The sequence below is a fragment of the Aspergillus piperis genome (genome assembly GCF_003184755.1).
Source record: "Aspergillus piperis CBS 112811 unplaced genomic scaffold BO85scaffold_39, whole genome shotgun sequence".
NCBI classification, from domain to species: Eukaryota; Fungi; Ascomycota; class Eurotiomycetes; order Eurotiales; family Aspergillaceae; genus Aspergillus; species Aspergillus piperis.
The window spans coordinates 55,273-76,476 of NW_020291629.1; the positions used below are offsets into that span (position 1 = coordinate 55,273).

The window sequence follows — 21,204 nt, forward strand, 5'->3', positions numbered from 1 at the left end:
TATGAGGGAAGAAATGGGCGAGATTCTTCGTCATGGAGGAGGAGAGACTAGCGGGTCCTCCGACTCACAGCCAGCAAAGGAAGGAAGGAAGGAAGGCAAGGCGGCGGAGCTTCCCCCACAACGCCGCAAAACTTTTATGACAACATCCGCGGCCCCATTCGTGCCCATTGCTCCTCACGCCGGGCATGCTTCAGGCCACCTAGACTATCATGGACGATTTTCCATGGGATCAGGTGGAATCAGGGGACCTGGGGAGTCTGCAGGTCGTTCTCTTCTCGAGTTCGACTGCTCGCAGAATTCGCGCTCTCCAGGACCTCCGTGACAGAATCGGTGCGTGAAGAACAAAAGCCCCTCTCTCTGACTCTCACTCTCACTCTCTCACTTCCCAATATGATGCTCTCGTACTCTTGTGCTCACTATCTGTCCACCAAACAGGAACTAGCCTACAACCTCAAACCTACCAGCCTCTAATCGGCCTTCTCTTCAAGACTTACCCTCGCTACGTCGATCGTCCATCGCGGCAGGCCGTTCAGCAATGTCTCCGCTCGCTTCTCAAGGCGCCCGTCCCGACCGACGATCTGAAATACCTCACCCAGAAGTTACAGGTGGAGGCTGCTAAACCTGGCCTGGCGCCTGGTCCAGCCCTCGTTTTGTTGGAATGGTGCTCGGTGGTGCTTCAGATCCTGGGAGGTGACTCCGAAACCCCTCTTTCTGCCGTTCTGGACACCATTGCGGTCGATGCAAAGGCCCTAGATATCTGTCTGGCCTCCAACCCGAGACCCGCAGTGAAGGCTTCTGCCCTTCGGGTTACGAGACGTGCTCTACGCGCTGCATTTTCCTCCACCGCTTGGGGTGAGGATGCTGTTCGTGAATCCGTCCGCCGGTTGACCAGCGACTCGACTACTGGCCAGAGGAACGCACCTTTCTTAGGGGTCATCTCCGGCGTCTGCGCGCGTCTTCCCGCCAAGAAGCCAGTCTTAGAAGGGGAAAAGAAGGCAATCATTTCGTTCTACGTCAAGGAATTGGCTGGTGCGAAATCCGCGCCTCCCGCTCACATCGCCGATGCATTGGGCGACTTTTTCGTCTCTTTCCTTAGCTACGATGACCTCGCTACCGAGTTGATCCCGCCCTTCGAAAAGGCCATGTTGCGCTCTCCCGAGGTTGTTTTCAATGGCTTGTTGCCTTCGCTGTGCGCCTCTTTGCCCGAGGAGATTGATATGTCCGAGCTTTTGCATTCGCGGCTGTTGAAGCACCTGTTATCAAGCATGAAGTCGAACAATCCAGCCATTAGACAGGGTGCTGTTCGCTCATTTGAGTCCCTTCTCGCGAAATCCAAGGACCAGACCTTGCTCACCAAGATCACGAGCGAAGTCGTCAGCCCTCTGAAGACCCAGAAGATCACCAATCCGGAACAGCGTGCGGTGTACGCTCAAGCGGTCGCTGCGATATTGCCTTCGGCCGATCTTTCGAAGGACGTGGTACAGGGCTTTGTTCCCGTTTTCAACAGGGAATCCAATGAGGCCGCTTTGGAACAGGAAATCAAATCGTTCTGCAAGCACCTGGCTTTCCTTGTCCAGTCTCAGGTGAAGGTCAGCGACGACGTCATCAATGCCATTGTGAAAGGATCTTCCGATAAGCGTGTTCCGTTCAAAAAGCTCTGGCAGCTCAATGTCGGAGAGGTTATGTGGCAAGTCGAGCCTGCAACTCTGGCAAGCACTGATGTCGAGCCCCTTGTGAACAAGTTCCTCGGCAAGATGAAAGAGCTGTACAATGAGGTTGCCGCCAACCCTCTTCCCTCTGCTCAGGGTGGCTCTCTGTCAACTGCCTATGTATATCTCGCCCTTCTAGATCGCTCTTCCTCGCTGCGGAGCTTTGACAAGTCCGCATGGGAGGAAACTGTAGCTCAGTCAATGGTGCTCAACCCGAAGCCGTCTTTCCTCCTCAACCCCAAGGCCTACTCAAAGTTGACCACCCAAACCGAGATCCAGTGGGCCGTGCGCGCACTTGCTGCAGTCACTACCGGTTCGAAGTTCGGAAAGGCTGAGGATGCAGCCAAGACCGCCTGGGCTCAGGCATTCATCTATAATATCGCCGCCCCTGGACTTCACACCAGTTTCCGGGATGGAGCTGCTCGGACCTTGTCAGAAATTCATTTGAAGGATGTGGCAGGTATGGGTCGGACAGTCACAAGTGCTCTGTGGTCCTGGATACTTTCCTTTAGAACTGGCGAGAAAGAATCTGCCTCGGTCTCTGCAGGACCAGAAAGCGAAAGATTCCTCCATCTCGTTGTAAAGGCTCTGTGCCCTCCTGCTTCTAGTGTGCAGGAAGTAGACAACGTCACAGCTTCTCTGAAAGACCAACTCGTTGAGTTGCTGGTCCTGTGTCGCCCCGAGCTTATTCCCAGCGCATCCTGGATTGCGTCTTGCTTGAGGACCGGAATTGACCCTGGCAACCTTGTGCGCGAATTCCCCGAAAAGTGTCTGGAGCAGCTGACTCGTCTGCATGAGGTATGTTGTGTGCCTATACTCGTCAAACGCAACTTGGGAAGTCCAAATTAATACTTTCTTAGGACCCTGTTCAGTCGAAAATCCCCCAAATCGATGCCGCAATCTGGAGTGCTGCGGGTGAATTGGCGTTCGTAGCACCTGATGCTATGGTTCCCCGACTGGTTGGCCAAATCCAGGACGATCTGGATACTTCGCGCCTGTCCAAGTTCACGGCAACCGATGTCGCTATCGCCCGTACCCCCGAGGGAACCATGTTCGTCGACGTGCTCAGCACGAAGTCCAAGCAGTCGAACTTTGATAAGAATACTAAAGACTACGACATCCTCAAGTGGGAGGAGGAGCTACGGTCACAATTGGCTGATAAGAAGGGCCAGAAGCAGAAGAAGCTTACTCCTGAAGAGCAATCCAAGGTCAAGGCCCAACTTGCCAAGGAGTCCAAGATCCGCGAGGAAGTCCTCCAAGTGATCAAGAAGATCGAAAGGGGATGTGGAATCATTCAGGGTCTCGCGGATGGGCCCGCCATCGACGCGGATGGCTGGATCAACCCCGCCGTGAGCTCCTTGCTCTCCCTGACCGAAGCCGGTGCAGGCTTGTACGCTGGGGATGTTGTGTCCAAAGCGTACGTTAAGTGCGCTGAGAAGTTGTCCTCGCGTCTCGGGCCTTTGCGGCCTTTCGTGGGCATTGCAACGCTTCGGGCTATTGGCAAGAGTTACCTGCCTCCGCAGATGGAAGCAGAGGCACTTGGACGTATGTTGTTTGATGTTCTGGCTATATGTGAGAAGCTTGCACTAACTGATCGGCAGAGCTCGTAACGAGAATCCTTTATCGCTTGCGTTTTGCCTCCGAGCAACGTCCTTTCGAGAGCACGTCTCTGGCCTACGTTCTCCCCTTGCTCTTCTTGGTGCTCAGCAAGAACGGAATCGATGAACAGAGAGGTGATGAAGAGGGCGAGCAAGTCCTCCTTGCCTTGGAAGTGCTGTCCTTCCATTCGGGCTCTTGTGAGTTTACCAAAAACAATTGACAAAGTGTCTCTCAAGGCTAATTCATGGTTAATCAGTTGTCGACGAACGTCTTCCTCGTGTGGAAGTCCTGAAGATCTTGCTTGCATCGATGCAGAAGTACACCCAGCACTACAAGCTTATCAAGGACACTTTGTTCGATGTCTGCAGGTGCATCTCACCCAATATCACTAAGGATGAGCTGGACATTCTTCTCAAGGGCACAATTGTTACAGATGTGTCTGTCCGTACGTCGGTGTTGCAGGTCATCGAAGCTGAGATTGACCTGACAGACCTCGACTTCTCCGAACACATCTGGCTGGAATGCCATGACCACGTAGAGGAGAATGCTGAGATCGCCGAGAACATTTGGGAAGAAAATGCCCTGGAAGTCGACGACTCCTCTTATGAGAAGATCATTCCCTATCTCTCCTCAAAGGATGTACAGCTTCGTGGTGCTGCCGCTCGCGCGTTGGCTCATGCAATCGCGGTGAACCCTTCGGTGTTTGACCGGATTTTCTCCGAATTGCAGTCCAAATACACGATTGAGATCCAGCCTAAGGTGCCCGAGAAAGATAGCTACGGTATGCCCAAGAAGATGGATGTCACGGATCATTGGGAGCTACGCAGTGGCATCGCCCTCGCTTTTGGAGCTATGACAGATCTTTTTGAAGGCGAGCAGATCGTCTCCTTCCTCCGGTTCTTGATTGAAAGAGGTCCTCTTATCGACAAGAGTTCCGCCGTCCGCGCACAGATGGCCGAGAGCGGCAGATCTGTCATTGCTGCCCGTGGGCAACAGAAGGTCGAGGAATTGATGAAGCTCTTGGAGACAACCTTGGAGACCTCCGACAAGGGAAGTGAGACGTCTGATCTTCTTAACGAGGCCGTTGTTGTTTTGTATGGTTCCCTGGCCCAGCATCTCAAAGCGGACGATCCGCGTCTGCAGACAGTCATCAAGAGGCTGCTGGACACTCTTCCTACTCCTTCGGAGAGTGTGCAGTCCGCCGTTTCGGGATGTCTGCCGCCTCTGATCCGCCTTTCGCGCCCTCAGAGTGGTGAGTACGTCCAAGAAATGCTGGATCAGCTGCTGCAGTCCAAGAAATATGCTACACAGCGTGGCGCGGCTTATGGACTTGCTGGTATCGTCAGCGGTAGGGGTATTGTCACCCTTCGAGAGTTCCAAGTCATGTCGCATCTGCGTGATGCCACTGAGAACAAGAAGGAGCCTCATCAGAGACAAGGTGCTCTGTTGGCATATGAGCTGTTTGCCGCCATTCTTGGACGGACGTTCGAGCCCTATGTCATCCAGATTGTTCCCCAGCTTCTGGCTGGTTTCGGTGATGTCAACCCCGACGTCCGTGCTGCCTGCCTTGATGCAGCAAAGGCTTGCTTCTCGAACCTTAGCTCGTATGGTGTCAAGCAAATTCTTCCCACCCTTCTCGATGGTCTTGATGACACACAATGGCGCAGTCAGAAGGGAGCCTGTGATCTCTTGGGAGCGATGGCCTACCTCGATCCCCAGCAACTCGCGGCAAGCCTTCCGGACATTATCCCTCCGCTCACTGTGGTCCTCAATGATACCCACAAGGAAGTGCGCAATGCTGCAAACCGCAGTCTTCAGCGATTCGGCGAAGTCATCAGCAACCCTGAAGTCAAGAGCTTGGTTAATGTACTTCTGAAGGCGCTCAGCGACCCCACCAAGTACACCGATGAGGCCCTGGATGCCCTCATCAAGGTGTCCTTCGTCCACTATCTGGATGCGCCGTCCTTGGCTCTTGTTGTTCGCATTCTTGAACGTGGTCTTGGCGACAGGTCGAACACGAAACGTAAATCTGCTCAGATCATTGGCAGTTTGGCTCACCTTACAGAGCGCAAGGACCTCACAGCGCATCTGCCAATCATTGTGTCGGGCTTGCAGCTTGCTATCGTCGACCCTGTGCCGACTACTCGTGCGACCGCTTCCAAGGCTCTCGGTTCCCTTATCGAAAAGCTTGGAGAGGACGCTCTTCCCGACCTCATTCCCAACCTCATGTCTACGCTCAAGTCGGATACCGGAGCCGGCGACAGACTGGGATCTGCTCAAGCTCTTTCAGAGGTTCTGGCAGGTCTGGGTACAACCAGACTCGAGGAGACGCTGCCTACTATTCTACAGAATGTGTCCAGTTCCAAGGCTTCTGTTCGCGAGGGTTTCATGACGCTCTTTATCTTCCTTCCCGCCTGCTTCGGAAACAGCTTCGCCGCCTATCTCAGCAAAATCATTCCTCCTATCCTTGCCGGTTTGGCTGACGACGTCGAATCTATCCGTGAGACCTCTCTCAAGGCAGGTCGCTTGCTCGTCAAGAACTTCTCATCGAAGGCCATTGATCTCCTTCTGCCAGAGCTTGAGCGCGGTCTTGCGGATGACAGTTACCGCATCAGATTGAGCTCCGTCGAGCTGGTGGGTGATCTTCTATTCAGTCTCACTGGTATCACAGCCAAGGCCGATGCCGAGGAGGAAGAGGAAGAAGCGGCTCAAGCTGGACAGTCGCTGCTGGAGGTTCTCGGAGAGGAGAGGAGGGACAAGGTCTTGTCGGCACTGTTTATCTGCCGCTGCGATACTTCGGGTATGGTCAAGAGCGCTGCTATGGCCGTCTGGAAGTCACTTGTTGCTTCTCCTAAGACGCTCAAGGACATGGTTCCCACTCTGTCTCAGCTCATTATTCGCCGTCTCGGTTCCTCCAACATGGAGCATAAGGTCATTGCTAGCAACGCGCTTGGTGACCTTATCAAGAAGGCTGGCGAGTCGGTTCTCTCTGCTCTGCTTCCCTCTCTCGAAGAAGGTCTCCAGACTTCGCCCGACGTGGATGTCAAGCAAGGTATTTGCATTGCTTTGAGAGAACTCATTACTTCCGCCTCCGCCGAGGCCCTCGAGGATTACGAGAAGGTTCTTATCTCGACGGTTCGGGTGGCGCTCGTTGATAATGACGAAGATGTCCGCGAGGCTGCAGCCGAGGCTTTCGACGCCCTGCAGCAGATCCTGGGCAAGAAGGCAGTGGACCAGGTCCTGCCTCATCTCTTGCTTCTTCTGAGAAACAACGAGGATGCAGAGCAGGCGTTGTCCGCACTTTTGACTCTCCTCACGGAGCAGACCCGCGCGAATATCATCCTCCCCAACCTTATCCCGACGCTCCTCACCTCTCCCATTTCCACATTCAACGCGAAGGCTCTTGCTTCCCTGGCCGAAGTCGCCGGCTCTGCCATGACCCGCAAGCTGCCTACCATCCTCAACTCCTTGATGGACGAGATTGTGTCCACTAAGGACGAGGCTCACCGCGAAGAACTGAGCAATGCCTTTGACACGATCCTGGTTTCGGTGGACGAGTACGATGGCTTGAATGTCATGATGAACGTCATGATTACTCTGATGAAGCACGATGACCATCGCCGCCGTGCTACCGCGGCCATTCATCTCGACAAGTTCTTCTCGAATGCAGAGATCGATTACTCCAGGTACCACCAGGATCTGATCCGTGTCCTGCTCATCTCCTTCGATGACAGCGACAAGGATGTCGTCAAGGCCGCGTGGACGGCGCTCAATGGACTCACGAAACATTTGCGCAAAGAAGAAATGGAAGTCCTCACCATTTCCACTCGCCAGACCTTGCGGAGTGTCGGGGTTCCGGGTGCCAACCTTCCTGGCTTCAGCCTGCCCAAGGGTATCACAGCCATTCTGCCTATCTTCTTGCAAGGTCTTCTGAACGGCAGCGTCGAGCAGCGTACGCAGGCAGCTCTCGCCATCGGCGACATCATCGATCGCACTGGCGCAGACTCTCTGAAGCTGTTCGTGACACAGATCACTGGTCCCCTCATTCGTGTTGTGTCCGAGCGATCGGTGGACATTAAATGTAAGTTGCTTTCTATAATTCTGCCTATGTAATATTCCATACTAATTGGCTATACTAGGCGCTATCTTCTTCACCCTCAACAAGCTTCTGGAGAAGATTCCCCTCGCTGTCAAGCCCTTCTTGCCCCAGCTTCAACGGACCTTCGCACGTGGTTTGGCTGATGCATCCAGCGAGACTCTGCGTAACAGGGCCGCCAAGGGTCTTGGTATCTTGATCACCCTAACACCCCGTGTGGACCCTCTCATTGCAGAGCTTATCACGGGTACCAAGACGGAAGATGTCGGTGTGAGAAACGCGATGATGAAGGCTCTTCAAGAGGTGGTAGGCAAGGCCGGCGCCAACATGAGCGAGGCATCGAAGAATGCCATTCTCGCTCTTATTGACGACGATGCCAGTGATCAAACGGATGCTGTCGCTATCACGAACGCGAAATTGCTTGGTGCACTAGTGAAGGTCCTCCCGGCCGCCACTGCTGGCCCACTGATCAAGAACCGGGTCCTCGCTGCCACACCTTCCCACGCATCGATTCTGGGTCTCAATGCCCTGTTGGTTGAGGCTCCGTCGTCCTTGACGGAGCACTTCTCCGCGGAGACTCAGGCTATGATCTGCCAGGGTGTCACGAACAAGGATGTAAGTACTTAGGTTCCAACCCTATTCGAAAAATGATGCTAATCCTACGCAGCCCTTCATTTCCGACAACAGCGTCCTCGCTGCCGGAAAGTACCTCCTGATCGAGGATGAAAACCGCAACTTCGAAGACAACAAGGCCATTTTCGAGGCCTTGGCGCCTTGCATTCAACCCGGTACGCCGTCTGATACGCGGCGGTTGTCTTTGGTGGTGATGCGCACGGTCAGCCGGCTTCACCCCGAGTTGACTCGGCCTCACCTTGCCCTCTTGGCGCCACCGATCTTCGCCAGCGTTCGCGACGTGGTCATTCCTGTCAAGCTGGCGGCCGAGGCAGCATTCCTGGCGATCTTCTCTGTGGAGGAATCCGAAGGTGCAGTGTTCGATAAGTACATGGCCGGACCCGGAGCTTCTCTGCCACCGGGACCCAAGCGGAGCATGTCGGACTACTTCAAGCGTGTCGCGCTCCGTCTTGCCGCCCAGGCCCGCGAGCGCAAGGAAGCGGAAGGTGGACAAGGAGGGTTGGGGCTGTCCAATGATGAGGTAGAGGATGAGAGGGAATTGTGGAGCATTGGAAAGGTTGATCTCGGGGATGGGTCGTTTGGGGATGAGTAAGTGGTGTCGAGGTGGGCTAGACACTGAGACGATTTAGATCTACTTCTCTCTATCTGCTACTATCTATACCCTTCTGTTTGAGTAGGGGAAAGAGTTGGGTGACGTGGTCTCCAGCTCCAATGATGAAAAGAAAAGCATGTTGATACATATTATGAGATGAGCAATGCATTTGTTTTGAGTTTCCGCGGGTTTCCAATGGTCGGATTTGATGTCAGCCTCAGTCATCCATACGTAACTGATACAACACAAGTACACAGGCGGAGATCACGTGGACCAGCCGGAATGGCGCATCTGCCCGAGTTGGTCCACCGCCGAGCGACGGATAGAAGACGAGTCGTGGATTGAGAAGGTGCATATCCGATAGGTGTGATGATATAGATAGTAATTCCAATCCATACCACGTTCTAATCAGCCCAGAATCTGTAGCATGTTCCAGCTGGATGCTGTAAGGCGCCGTTGCGGCTCCCGGCGGTGTTCCCCGGATCGGGACAAGCGTCTGGGGCACGAACCCTAACAGAGGGTTTTGCTGCTCTCGCTTAGCAGACACAACCGCTTAGCTAATCAGCCGCCGTATCTCAAACTCCTCGCCCTGGGAATTCTACCCGTCGACGAGTGCAACGAACATCATCCGCCAACGACCGTCGATACGCCGACATCAAGATGTGAGTCCATCTCCAGCTCTTGATTTTTGCTGCATCAAGGGGGGGAATTACTGTTCGTCGCTGGACTGTATATCCTCCCCCCTCTTCCCCCGTGCACACGCCCCGGATTCGCCTTGAGATGGCGCTTTTTCGCAGCAGCAGCAGCAACAACCCCCCGATCGGTTTGGACTTCATGCTGACCGACTGCTTTTTTTTGCACCACACAGGGTCAACCTTCGCACCCAGAAGCGCCTCGCCGCCTCCGTGGTGGGCTGCGGCAAGCGCAAGATTTGGCTCGACCCCAATGAGATGAATGAGATCTCCAACGCCAACTCCCGCCAGACCATCCGCAAGCTCGTCAGCGATGGCCTCATCATCCGCAAGCCCGTCACCATGCACTCCCGCTCCCGTGCCCGTGAGCTCGCCGCCGCCCGCCGCATCGGCCGTCACCGTGGTCTCGGTAAGCGCAAGGGTACCAAGGAGGCTCGTATGCCCAGGTATGCACATTGTCCTCACCCTTGAGTGCCGTTGCAAGGATTTTTCTCGGTCGCCCACGACTCAGCGAGATATCATCTGCGAAGGAAAATATGATGAAACGAATGTGTGCTGATGGATATCGGATTAAAGCCAGATCCTCTGGATGCGCCGCATGCGTATTCTCCGTCGCCTGCTCGTCCGCTACCGTGCCTCCGGCAAGATCGACAAGCACCTGTACCACGAGCTCTACCACCTGAGCAAGGGTAACACCTTCAAGCACAAGCGTTCCCTTATCGAGCACGTAAGTTTCGCCGCCATGTTGTTCTTTCGATATACCCTGGATACTATGAGACGGAACGGGTTTATACGATTATCTTATTTGGACGATGAGGGAATAGGGGCTAACATGATCTCTTTCCCTACTACAGATCCAGAAGGCCAAGGCTGAGCGTCACCGTGAGCGCGTCCTCAAGGAGGAGATGGATGCTAAGCGTGCCAAGAACAAGGCTCTCCGTGAGAGACGTCTGGAGCGCAAGGAGGCCAAGCAGAACGCCCTCGTTGCTGAGGCTCAGGAGTAAATCCTCTCAGATAACGAACTTGGGCGGTGCGGAGGTTGAAACGCGGGAGGGAATCGATCAGCCCACGGACTTTGATCGACCACTCCGTGTTCGTTGCAGGTCTGGCTCGGTGGCTCGATGCATCCGGGACGGGGTTGTTTGGATCGTATCGGGAGCCTGGAACAGGGTTGGGGATCAAGGATATGCACCATCATCACCATCATCGTCATCCCCGTCTCTTCCTCTTCACGGGGAAGAGCATGTGAAAGGACCACGCAAAAAAAAGGAAAAAGACCTAACTGTTAAAGCAAAACAATGGCATGGCGCTTTGTGTGATGCGAAATTTCCAATTTTTTTTTACTATTTCTTCCATCCTTTTCGCCAACTTTTCTTCTTCCTTTCCTGGACCGTGCAACAAAAAAAAAAGCATTCGCCCTTGCACTGCTTGCTTGCTATCCGATATCAAATCCAGCCCAACTCCCGCCCGGATATAATCTGTCCCTCTTGCTGCTTTTCTCCCAAAGCACCCGCTGCTTCTTCTTCTTTCCTCTATTCTTTACCTCTGCACTGAACATGTAATGTCGTAACGCACATCCTGAATATCATTCCGAGGGTTAACACACAACGTTTGTTCCTTGTAATGGTCTAGAACGTATATCTCTTGTAGTTTCTGCAACCTACCTAAACTATTGAAATTGCAGTTCACAAACCCCCTCCTCCCTCTTCTCCTTCAATTACGTCAAAACCAGCCCGCCCCTCATATTTGTTCAGCCTGGAATGGATTAAGTCCATCATCCCCGCTTTCTTGACTTTCAGTAAATCTAGTCATAGAATGTGCTATTACCTCTTATCTCTTCCTTTTGTCTTCTCTCTGGAAAAATCATAATTCTGATCACAGTATATAACTAGACTTTAGTTGCATGCACTCTTCTATTCTATTCTCATTTTTTTATCGCTTATAGTATATCAGCTGTCGAATCTGCCTGCGTTGGTCTGTGTGTAGATTTCTCTCCTCCTCTCCTCCCCGCCACTACGTAATCGTGGCTCTTCGTAGTTCCCGTCAAGGTTATACTTGGAAAGATTTCAGAATTTCTATACCATGTTACAAGATGTTATATATTTCAGTAATCTTATAGCGATAGTAAGGTATATTGTTTCCTAGTTAGTTAGCAGTAGGCTGCTACGTTTTATTACTTATTAGTAGATTTTAGAATTAGGCGGTTGTGGTGGGGATTCGCGGGGATGCTAAGTAGTAGCCTTACGGAAGCAGAGAATAAGAATATATATCCAGGTACTAAGTAAGTACCACACCACCACCAACATCACCAAATTAAGTATTAGTAGTTGTTGAAACGGATGAAGCATACTAGTAAGTAGTACTATAGAATTAATACAGAGAAGATAATCTGAGAAATAGTCCTTTCAAATCAGAAATTCATTGGATGTTGTATTCGCACACGACAATTGCACATGTAATTATCGTACACATACAAATACAGCTGTGACAGCATGGCACCCTTACTTACTCTTACCCTTCGCTACCTACTACCTGTGTGCCATGTCGGATAACAACTAAAACCAATCATAAGATAAAATACATATACAGTTATCTTGAAGTGAAATCCGCTTTCTCTTTTTGCATCCCCCGTTCAACGACCCAGACGGGAATACCATATGCTTAATTGCAGATGATAGCGTGGACTCATGTCGCATATCTCGTGTGCTTCCTCATGCCCAACACTACGTGCGGGCAGTGAAGCTCTATCTTCTTCCTCGTCAGCCGTAAGTTAGACGTGCCCTATGGGTATGACGGTAGAACTACGCCTATGCATAGCGTGGGGTGGACATTCCAGATCAAAAGGATCACTGCGCGTGCTTAACCTGGCCATGGGCTCACATGCTTCGAGCTCGGCCGCGGTGAACGGGTAGCTGAGTCGTTGCAGGCTGCTACCCGCGCTGCTCCGTCCAGGTAGGTGGACTGTACTGCCTAAGCTGCGATCACTGTGCAGGGAATACCAGGCAGTTGACGTGGGTCGCTGCGACATGTACGATTGCCGCATGACCACAGTGTGGCTTGGAGCTGCATCGGCGAACGGGTTGCGAAGCGTCCCCGCGTTGCTGGGCACGCCGCTACCACGCGACACATACTTGATCTCCGCAGAGTCTAGGAAAGGGTTTGCGTCGGAGAGGAGGTTCGGACCGGAAGGGGTCCGACGCGCTTGGTAGCTCTTGGCAGGAAATGATACTGGGAACATAGCGCGCAGAGGGCTGGAGGGGGTAGAGGAGTGGTCGGTGAAAGATGACCCGCACGACTGATATACTTGATGTGAGCCTGCTGAGGAAGCAGCCGGACTGCGGTCATCTTGCAGGTGTTCCTCACTCGTGCCAGTGGCCAGCTCGTCACGGGGCTTGCGCCGCTTGTGACGCATCACGAAATAACCTATTGCAAGCGCAAGAGCAACAAAAGCTACGCCTCCTAGAACGCCCCCCAAGATTGCGCCCAGTGAGGCGTGAGAGCCACCATGATCCGATTGATCTATGTAGCCATGCGACGAGCCATTGGCTGAAGTGACAACGCTAGTTACTGCTGAGTGTGGAGTAAATGAGGTAGAGGTGGTGTGGGGGTACTGTGTCGTTGACATCGTTGATGTTATGGAGCTTAGCACAGAGGTGGATGATTTTGATGTCGGCTGCTGTGTTTGATGGCTTGATAATGAACTTGTCTGCGCCGATACCGGCATATGAAAATGAGTGCCATCCTCCGTACGTGTTTGTATGAGATTGTAGTCGCTAGGATCTGCTAGGGTCGCAGATGCAGTTGTCGTAGGCTCGACCACCGACTCAACAACCGATGATTGTAACGACTGCGTAGTCGTGGCATCTGTAAGAACTGCTGAAGCTGCAGCTATTGAGTGCCATGTATTAGACGGAGAGGGCTCGATGGACAATGAGCTTTCGGTCGTTGACGTGGGGACCGAATTCGTGAATGAGGGAGAGGACGCGGCTGAGGTGAAGGAAGAACTGATGATTACCGGCGCCGAAGACACAAATATATTGGAGTGTCGAGGAATTTTAGTTGCACATCTCGAACTCTGATGGAGAACCGCAGAGCTCGACCTGGACATGTCGCCAAGCCCGCAGGCCGGAGGACGCAAGAAGTACTTTGCTGGATCAAGGAGGGGAAGAAGAGAAGAACGTGGCCTGCATGAAGAACCAGGTATGATAATAAAGTGCAAAAAAAGAGGGAATCCCTGGATTTGAGGCTGCTGGCGCGTAAACGAGCGCGGGAGGCCGCGGCAATGATAGCAGCAGCAGCAGTAGTACTTGATGTTGTAGTAGTAGTAGTGAATGACCGGCTCACGAAGGTATGGAAAGAGTGAACAAACGGAAGCCGTGGATACAGTCGGAGAAAGCAAATACACACATGCTAAGCCCGACTCATTGCTGATTTTCTCTACCGGGAGGAGACGGGCAGGCCATGACAGCAGATGTCAGAGGCAATAGCCTGGAGGTGGTGCACCCGTTTCAGGATAGGCTGGTGAGGCGGGAGGGCCAAAAACGCGTGAGATTTCGATCACACGTGAAGAAAGAAGAGAGATTCAGATATATTGAAGAGGCTATGGTAAAAGAGAGAGGCTGTGAAGGAGCAGGGATGAGAGCGAGAAGAGAAGAGGACCAGGGACCCTGGAAACAAACAAAAAGAAGAATCGCATTGTGTTTGGCCAAGCGCCATGTACAGGTGAACCAACAAACCGGCTGTGACGACAGGAAGCAGGGGGGTTTGAAAGAGATTGCTGCCCTTGAGGAAGTGGATGAAACCGCAGTCATCCAAGACATCCAATCCGCGATGCAGCGGCAGCTCTGACGAAGGTGCTGGGCGGCATTAGTCGCTGGCCAGAGAGGGGGGTTTAGGCCCCTCGCCCCTAGCGTTATGTTAACTAACGGCCCTTTGGGGGGGTGGTCAGGAACCACCAGACGTTGGAACGGGTCTCATTGGATTATGGAAGGGGGTGGGGAGGGGGATAAGCCTGGAGAACCAAAGTCAGTCACAACATGGAACATCGAATGGATTCATCTATCCGATGGAGCTGAACCGTGGAGGAAGGGAAAGATGGGATAGATGGATAGATGAGTAGTAGATAGATGGGAGAGGGAGAAGATGGAGATGGAGATGGACGAATTGATTGGCGCAATTGCCCTGATTGGTTTAATTAAGTAATTGTGAGGAAAATGTGATTGGCAGATATTCATTGGCTGATGGGGACCATCAAGTGGGGGCCCCGTGACTGAGTTACTCTTTTGGGACATCCCAGTCAGCCACCGCTAATTCACTTCCACATTAGTGCCATCATGTGCAGGCTGAGTCAGGATGATCTAGCCTGATTGGGACAGTTCCCATCTTTCGGACGAAGAATTGACCAGTTGGTCTGGGTTTGGACGATTTGACATTTGACAGCAATAGTGGCATCTACGGGGTGCAAATCAGACTTAGACTCAATTCTCTGTGATTTTGAATATCACTGGATCACCCACGAGGTGCCCTGGAATAATGTATACGTATGTATGCATGATGATATATCCCCGGATAAGGACGGAGTGCACCTGTGCAATAGTCAGAAGACGAGAGAGAGAGAGAGAGAAAAGCATTGCCACCGCGGGACTTGTGATCTCCATCTTCCCTTCCAGGGATCACGTCTACTACGGTGTACACAAGTCCCCTCCTTCACCCAGAATTTGGGGGGCACGTATTGGTCGAAACGCCATCAGAAAAAGGGTGGATCGGAAGTCAATTGACATCACAGCCAGAGAGAATGTTCCGTTCTTTCGCAAGAGCCCAAGAATGGGAAAGGCGCTGGGCAGCCAGCCCATGGTTATCCCCATACTTTCTCCTTCCCCCGCAATATTGGGCCCGGGGAAATTTGCCAGGTACCCTTCACGGATGGGTAATAAATTGGGTCCCAGAGGCAAAATTGTTAAGAGGAATCCCGGAAGTGTGAAATGGATGGATGGTATTAGAGGAGAGAGGAGAGAGAAAAGGGAATGGAGTGAATGGGTCCAACTCCACTTGGAGGGGAAGGAGAATGATGGATTCCAATGAAGCTCGGGAGTGTCAAGGACTAACGAGGAACGAAGAGAGGCTAAGGCAAACTTGAAGGCGACTAAACCATTTGACCATTTGACCTTCTTTCTTCACTGCTCACTACTAGACCTACGTACTTACTTGCTATCTTATTTTCTATTTCAATGCATGCACTTCCCCTCTCTCTCTTCCTCTCTCTCTCCACTGCCACCATCATCGCCTTTATCCAACAATCATCCATCCAACAATTTCCAACTCAGCCACTAACTAACTACTACGTTAACCAAGTTTCCCCATTCTTCCCGCTGACTGGTTCATCTACTTCCCACTACTTTTCCACGACTTGATTTCCGCCCTCTTATTTGTCTTTCCTCCGTGTGCCTCGTGCTTCTTTTCATTCCTCCCCCACTGCCGGTTAGCCTCACATCGCAAAGTGATGAACCAAACCGACTCAGCTTCTGTCTAGTGCTGAGAATCTCGCATCGCATCCACATCGCATCCTTTCTGGACTGTTGATTCGATTCGATTCGATTTTGGCGCATAGAGTACTAGAGAACGATCACAAACCCAAACCATCACTTGGTTCCCGTTCCGCTTTTCCGCAATCTAATTAATTACGGCATCATGTTTGGCTGGTGTAGTACCTTGGGTAAGCTTCTTCCCTCCCGCTCGGTCGTCAATCGCCTTCCCCTTGCTTTCTTTAGACTCGTCTCGTCTTTGGTGCGCTCCCTTCTGCTTTCTGCTTCCCATGAGTCGTGCCGAATTGGCGTGGGCCCATCAGAAAGTGGTCAGAGTGGTGTGATGATGGAGAGACCCGGTCGCTGAGCCGGTCGCGCCTTGTCCCATCGTCTCCAGCTGCTTCTAACTGAATGGCCCCCAACCCTCTAGGCCTGCTGTCAGCCAGGTTGACTGAGAGTCCAATCCCTAATACTGACACGCGATGCAGGCCTACCCTCCGTGAGCTCAGAGCCGGAGAAAGAGCGCCGTCCTCCTCCCGCCCCCACACCCCTTGACTTCCCCGTCTACAACCTGCCGGAACTTTCGGATAAGGACCCGGACGCTACTCTGTCGAGACTGAGTGAAGTGCTGGCATCAATCCGACGGCCACAGGATATCAACCCGCAGAAATTCGAGGCGCTTAATCTGAGACTAGAAGAGAATGTGTCCGCAGCAGATATCGTTCGTCCGAGCGGGTCAAACACGGCTCCTCCGCTCCCTTGGGATAACTCGTTAGCCCGCTCGTCCCCGGTGGATGAGGATGGCTGTCCCATCCTGATGGACAATGGCAATTCCTATCCCTCCCGAGACCGATTCGAGGCGTTGCAGAACGAGCTCCTCCTGGATAACGATGACGCTTTCAGAGAGGTGGGCAGACTGCCGCCCCGCGAGGGCCGTCAAAGGGTGCGTGTGGCTCAAACGAGGAAGTTCTGGACCGGCCTGGAACGGATGGCTCAATACTGGGACACCAGTTTGGACGAGTATTACGAGCGCCCGAAAACGCCGCCCCCACCGGCAGGGCAGGAGGGTGCAGACAAAATGCAGACGGATGGGGATGCCCAACTGCCAGCGGCGCAAGACCATACGGAAACGCCCATGGACGTGGACCCAGCGCCGCCTGCAGAACCGACAAAAGACGGTTCTCAGGCGCAGCCAGAGACACAGCAGGAAATGGTTACTATGTACAAGGGTCGCCGTCTTGGTGCCGGACAGGAGATGCCCGAGGATGTACGTGAGGAGACCGTTCGAGCGCTGGCCGAAATGGCTGCTTGGCCCTTTGGCTGCCAGGCGGCCCCTCCTATCTCCCCACCTCGGCTGGCTGTAAAGACTTTGCTCTTTCCTGTTCGACACACCTTCCAAACCGCACGATCGCCAAAGGACCGTCAACTGGCGCGAAGCGGTATCATGGAGGGGCCTATCTTTGCAGCGCAGTGCCGACCTGAGACCTCATGGCGCGGGCCACATGATGCCCCAGGCTCTGGCATGGGAGAGGTGTGTGATTTGCTTCGGGAGGTGGGTGCCATGCTCCTGACAGCTCAGGAACGGGCGAGACAGGGGGAAGCAGAGGTGAGACCAGGTGAAGGCAAGTGGTGGACAACCGTGCCCCGATGGGGCGGCGCTCCCAACGACTCCGTCAGTGACAATGAGAAGGAGACCCATGGGGAGGACAAGCTGCCATCCGAGTCGGGATATGCTCGCAAGCGCTCCAAGTACGAGCACCCGTTCCTCGCATCGCGTCGACCGAGCTCTGCGCGAAAAATGAGCAACAGCGACAGGTGGAAGATCATCCAGCCCGGACCCGGTCTTTGGGACAAGCGGATGCGGTATATACAGATTGGGAAGCCGCTTGACAGTGCATTTGACGATGTAAGTGGCCTGCTCCGATCATCTCACTTCGTCTAGGTTACATGGATAGGACTAACTGAAACGGCAGATCTACCTATTGTCCTCCATCAATCATCATGTGTCGATCCTTCATCTGCGCGTACACCGACGATATCTCGAAGTCATCACCAATGGGTCCAGCAACTTCCCGCCTGTAACCGACACGCCGGAGCAACCGTGGCATGTTCTACAGCTACGACGCACCCGGTGGTACGACCTGTTCAACGGCGAAGACCGTGTGGAAGCGCTGAAGGGCATTTGGCGCATCTTCCACTACCTCCTTCGACAGCAACCGGAGACTCAGTTTCTAAACTGAGGCTGGGTTGATGTTAGTATTTGACTTTTGTTTCATATACCACTTTGTTTGCATTTGATATTAGACGACCAGAACCAGTGTCTACATTGCATGGCATGATCAGAGTGTATTATGACGGCTTGATGTATTGGCTATGATATTCAGTTGGCATTTGCTTTGGGTTTCAGCGGCTGAATCATGTTCCTGTCCTAGATTGACTAGACGACTGAAAGACTGCTCCACAATAGAAATGCATGATGTTGCACAAGACCTGAAGGGGAAATGCGCTCTATTTTAGGTAAAACGACGCATATTCTGTCGGTAACCGCGCCGTCAGTCTCTCAGCAGTATGAGTGAGATGCCATTGTAACCATGTCACCTTCTAACAATAACAACACCATACCCGACGATCCACAACAAACCAAAACAAATTCAAATCATCTCCACACGAACAGTCATGAGTTATTTGACATGCATCTCACAGACAGACAGACAAACAGACACCTCTCCCCACTCCACCTGTACCTGTCTACCTATGACACGCATCTCCCTCCCTCCTTTCCTCGCAGTAGCATGAGCATTAGCAGTAGCAGTAGCACCACACCAACCAAGCAAGCAGATAGACAAGTGTAGCTGAAACGGAGAAAAAGAATCGGATCATCACATACCTACTTTTAGTAAGAGTCCATTTCCAACCAGACCAGAAGAACCAGCACCAGCATCAGCACCAGCACCAGCACCACTTTTCCTTTTCTTAGTGTTCTTTCTTCCCCAATCGCAAATCAAATCCAACGCATCTGACACGTACGTGCTAGTCAGTCTCATACTCGATGTAGCTTAGCTATCTTAGTTTCTTACATATGGGTACATAAGTCCGAGTAGGCCCATACCTACTAACTTCTATTTCAGCTCGGAATTGTACTTCCATGGCCCATTTTTTTCTTCTTATTGCATTATCATTTAGAGGGAATTAATGAAGTGAGGCGAGAATTATTAACCACTACTACTTAGTACATACTATGTGATTGTACTCCAGAGGAGGATTTCATCCTATGGATTAGTTATGGTGGCGATGATTAATGTCAGCGGACATACTATAATAATTTGATTTCAATATACTTACTGTCCCTAATTTGATATTATCCCTACTGTACATACTGTATAGATAATCAATTATAATTACTGTAAGGAAGTAGTAAGTCATATCCCTCGGATCCTATTTCCCATCCCTAATGCCGAATTGCAGCATCACTAAGCAAGCATGAAAGCTCAGGCCCCTTCTTCGATCCCTTCCCTTCCCCCCCAAATGACCTGACCCTCCCGTCCTTCTTCTTACCTACTTAGTTCTAAACCCTCGATCACAGTGATCGGAAGAACCTGATTGGCTTATCTGTGATTTTGTCTTTGACATATATCGCAGTTTTCATGCCCCATCTACACCATACTTAGCAATTTAATTGGCAATAGAAAGTTTTTCAACACATATAGAATATCGGTTAGATGTAGATTGGATCTTTTTGGGTTTTTTGTTGGGCGAATAGAAAAGGTAATTATAGATGTGTGGATTTGATGAGTTCGATTTGATTCTATTTCTACTACTCGTGTTGTTGTTGGGATTATGTTGCTGAGGAGGGATGCTGCTGGGGTGGTGATTCGTAGGTACAAGGTGTGTGTGTGTGTGTGTGTGTGCTACCTCATGTAGAAGTTGTCTAGTCTAGGTACTCCGCAGTAAAAAGACATACTAGACATCTCCACCCACAGAGTAAAACCATACCCCAACTCAGTACTTCGTACTAACTAAGTAACTACTACTAGTACCCATCCAGCAAACAATATCCATCCACAATCCACAATCCACAATCCACGAATACAAATGGTCCGCAAAGCAAAGCAGGCAAAAGGCAAACGAAACGACAGAAACCTAAAACCTTAAACTATATACATATGTACAAATCTAGACCCCCAATTTCCATTGAATATCCCCCCCTTCAGCCCAGGGAACTAAGCCCATCACTTACTCTTACAGTCGTCTATCATCAACTAATCCTTCCCATACCATTTTATCCATCCACACATCCACCTATTCAATCAGCCGACCAACCAGAAATCTCCGCATAGTGAGGCTCGATTTGAAAAGCAGTTTTTTCATTTCCTCTCTCGGTTAGAAAGGCTAGTCCAGGATGGTAGGGGGGTTGGGTTATTTTAGTCTGTCTGTGTATTGGTGTGGGTGTGTGTGTATGTAATGGGGTATGCAAAAATGAAACTGGGTGGGTACTTAGTATTTGATGTTGATGTTGGTATTGGATTTGATTTGATTTGATTTGATTGGGGTTTCAGGTCTATGGGGAATGATGTTGGTGGTTGTGAGTGATAGTCGGATTCTTTCTCCGATGAGAGATAACTTATTTTCTATACTGTGTGTGATTCACATCTGGGTATTTGGGTTAATAAGTAGTTGGGTTTCTCTGTGTAAATGTGATATCTATGCTCGTGTGCTCTGTTTATGATGTTTTTTCTACAGTTTACAGGTAATGTTATAATATGTGGTAAGCATCAATGTTATCAAGATAGCATTGCATGGATTCACATCCTAGACAATACACGAAAACTAACTAGTTAGTCAGTTGAAGTGTGCGTGGCATGACACATACACACACACACACACACACACACGGGTACGGTTTAGCCCTTAGCTTCACTTCACTTCAACTATCCAAAGGATCATTCCAGGTCGTCTCTAAAGCTGAATCTTGTCTAGCCCCAGACACATGGTTGCTGATCAGGGGGTTGATGGAGGGGGGGAAGGGGGGAAGCGGATACGACACACAGGGCAAGAGCGTACTTTTGAGTCTGACACCTACCACCCTACCCAAGTTAAGTAAATGGTGCCTTCCCCCCCGGGATGGACAGTAGTGTGCAAGGCGGGAGAAATACGAAGCACTCTTTTTACCAATGAGAGTGGATGGAAAGGTACCTTTGAATTGACTGACTGACTGACTGTCACCTTCCTACTTCTTCTTAGTAGGCTGCTATCTAGTTAGTTTTACCTGGGGGCTGTTTGGGTCAGCCCCTGAATTTCTTTTTTAATCTCCAGATAGGCCCGACGGACATGGCATGGGCCGTGATGGCTACCTAACTAATGT

General features: G+C 51.5%; 5 protein-coding genes across 5 annotated transcripts; 4 read left to right on the forward strand and 1 right to left on the reverse strand.

Annotated features, from left to right (window-relative positions):
• Nucleotides 1–156: 156 nt before the first annotated feature.
• On the forward strand, nucleotides 157–8,814 carry BO85DRAFT_454494 (putative translational activator). The gene is made up of 7 exons (XM_025661297.1): nucleotides 157–330; nucleotides 436–2,507; nucleotides 2,570–3,254; nucleotides 3,311–3,505; nucleotides 3,565–7,389; nucleotides 7,448–8,019; nucleotides 8,072–8,814. The coding sequence occupies exons 1-7, from the start codon at nucleotides 210–212 to the stop codon at nucleotides 8,627–8,629; spliced, it is 8,028 nt and encodes a 2,675-aa protein (XP_025509752.1). The 5' UTR covers nucleotides 157–209; the 3' UTR covers nucleotides 8,630–8,814.
• Nucleotides 8,815–9,157: 343 nt separating this feature from the next.
• On the forward strand, nucleotides 9,158–10,689 carry BO85DRAFT_454496 (60S ribosomal protein eL19). Its single transcript, XM_025661298.1, has 4 exons — nucleotides 9,158–9,291; nucleotides 9,498–9,767; nucleotides 9,898–10,048; nucleotides 10,176–10,689. Coding segments are annotated over exons 1-4 (573 nt in total). The 5' UTR covers nucleotides 9,158–9,289; the 3' UTR covers nucleotides 10,326–10,689.
• Nucleotides 10,690–12,091: 1,402 nt separating this feature from the next.
• BO85DRAFT_432764 (uncharacterized protein) lies at nucleotides 12,092–13,429 on the reverse strand (the record flags this gene model as incomplete). Its single annotated transcript, XM_025658394.1, has 1 exon — nucleotides 12,092–13,429. One exon carries the CDS (start codon nucleotides 13,427–13,429, stop codon nucleotides 12,092–12,094), a length of 1,338 nt encoding a protein of 445 aa, XP_025509754.1.
• Nucleotides 13,430–14,773: 1,344 nt separating this feature from the next.
• BO85DRAFT_454501 (uncharacterized protein) lies at nucleotides 14,774–15,563 on the forward strand. The gene has a single exon (XM_025661299.1). It carries the CDS (start codon nucleotides 14,875–14,877, stop codon nucleotides 15,400–15,402), a length of 528 nt encoding a protein of 175 aa, XP_025509755.1. The 5' UTR covers nucleotides 14,774–14,874; the 3' UTR covers nucleotides 15,403–15,563.
• BO85DRAFT_454502 (uncharacterized protein) lies at nucleotides 15,521–18,331 on the forward strand. The gene is made up of 3 exons (XM_025661300.1): nucleotides 15,521–16,033; nucleotides 16,331–17,748; nucleotides 17,816–18,331. Exons 1-3 carry the CDS (start codon nucleotides 16,009–16,011, stop codon nucleotides 18,080–18,082), a joined length of 1,710 nt encoding a protein of 569 aa, XP_025509756.1. The 5' UTR covers nucleotides 15,521–16,008; the 3' UTR covers nucleotides 18,083–18,331.
• Nucleotides 18,332–21,204: the final 2,873 nt, after the last annotated feature.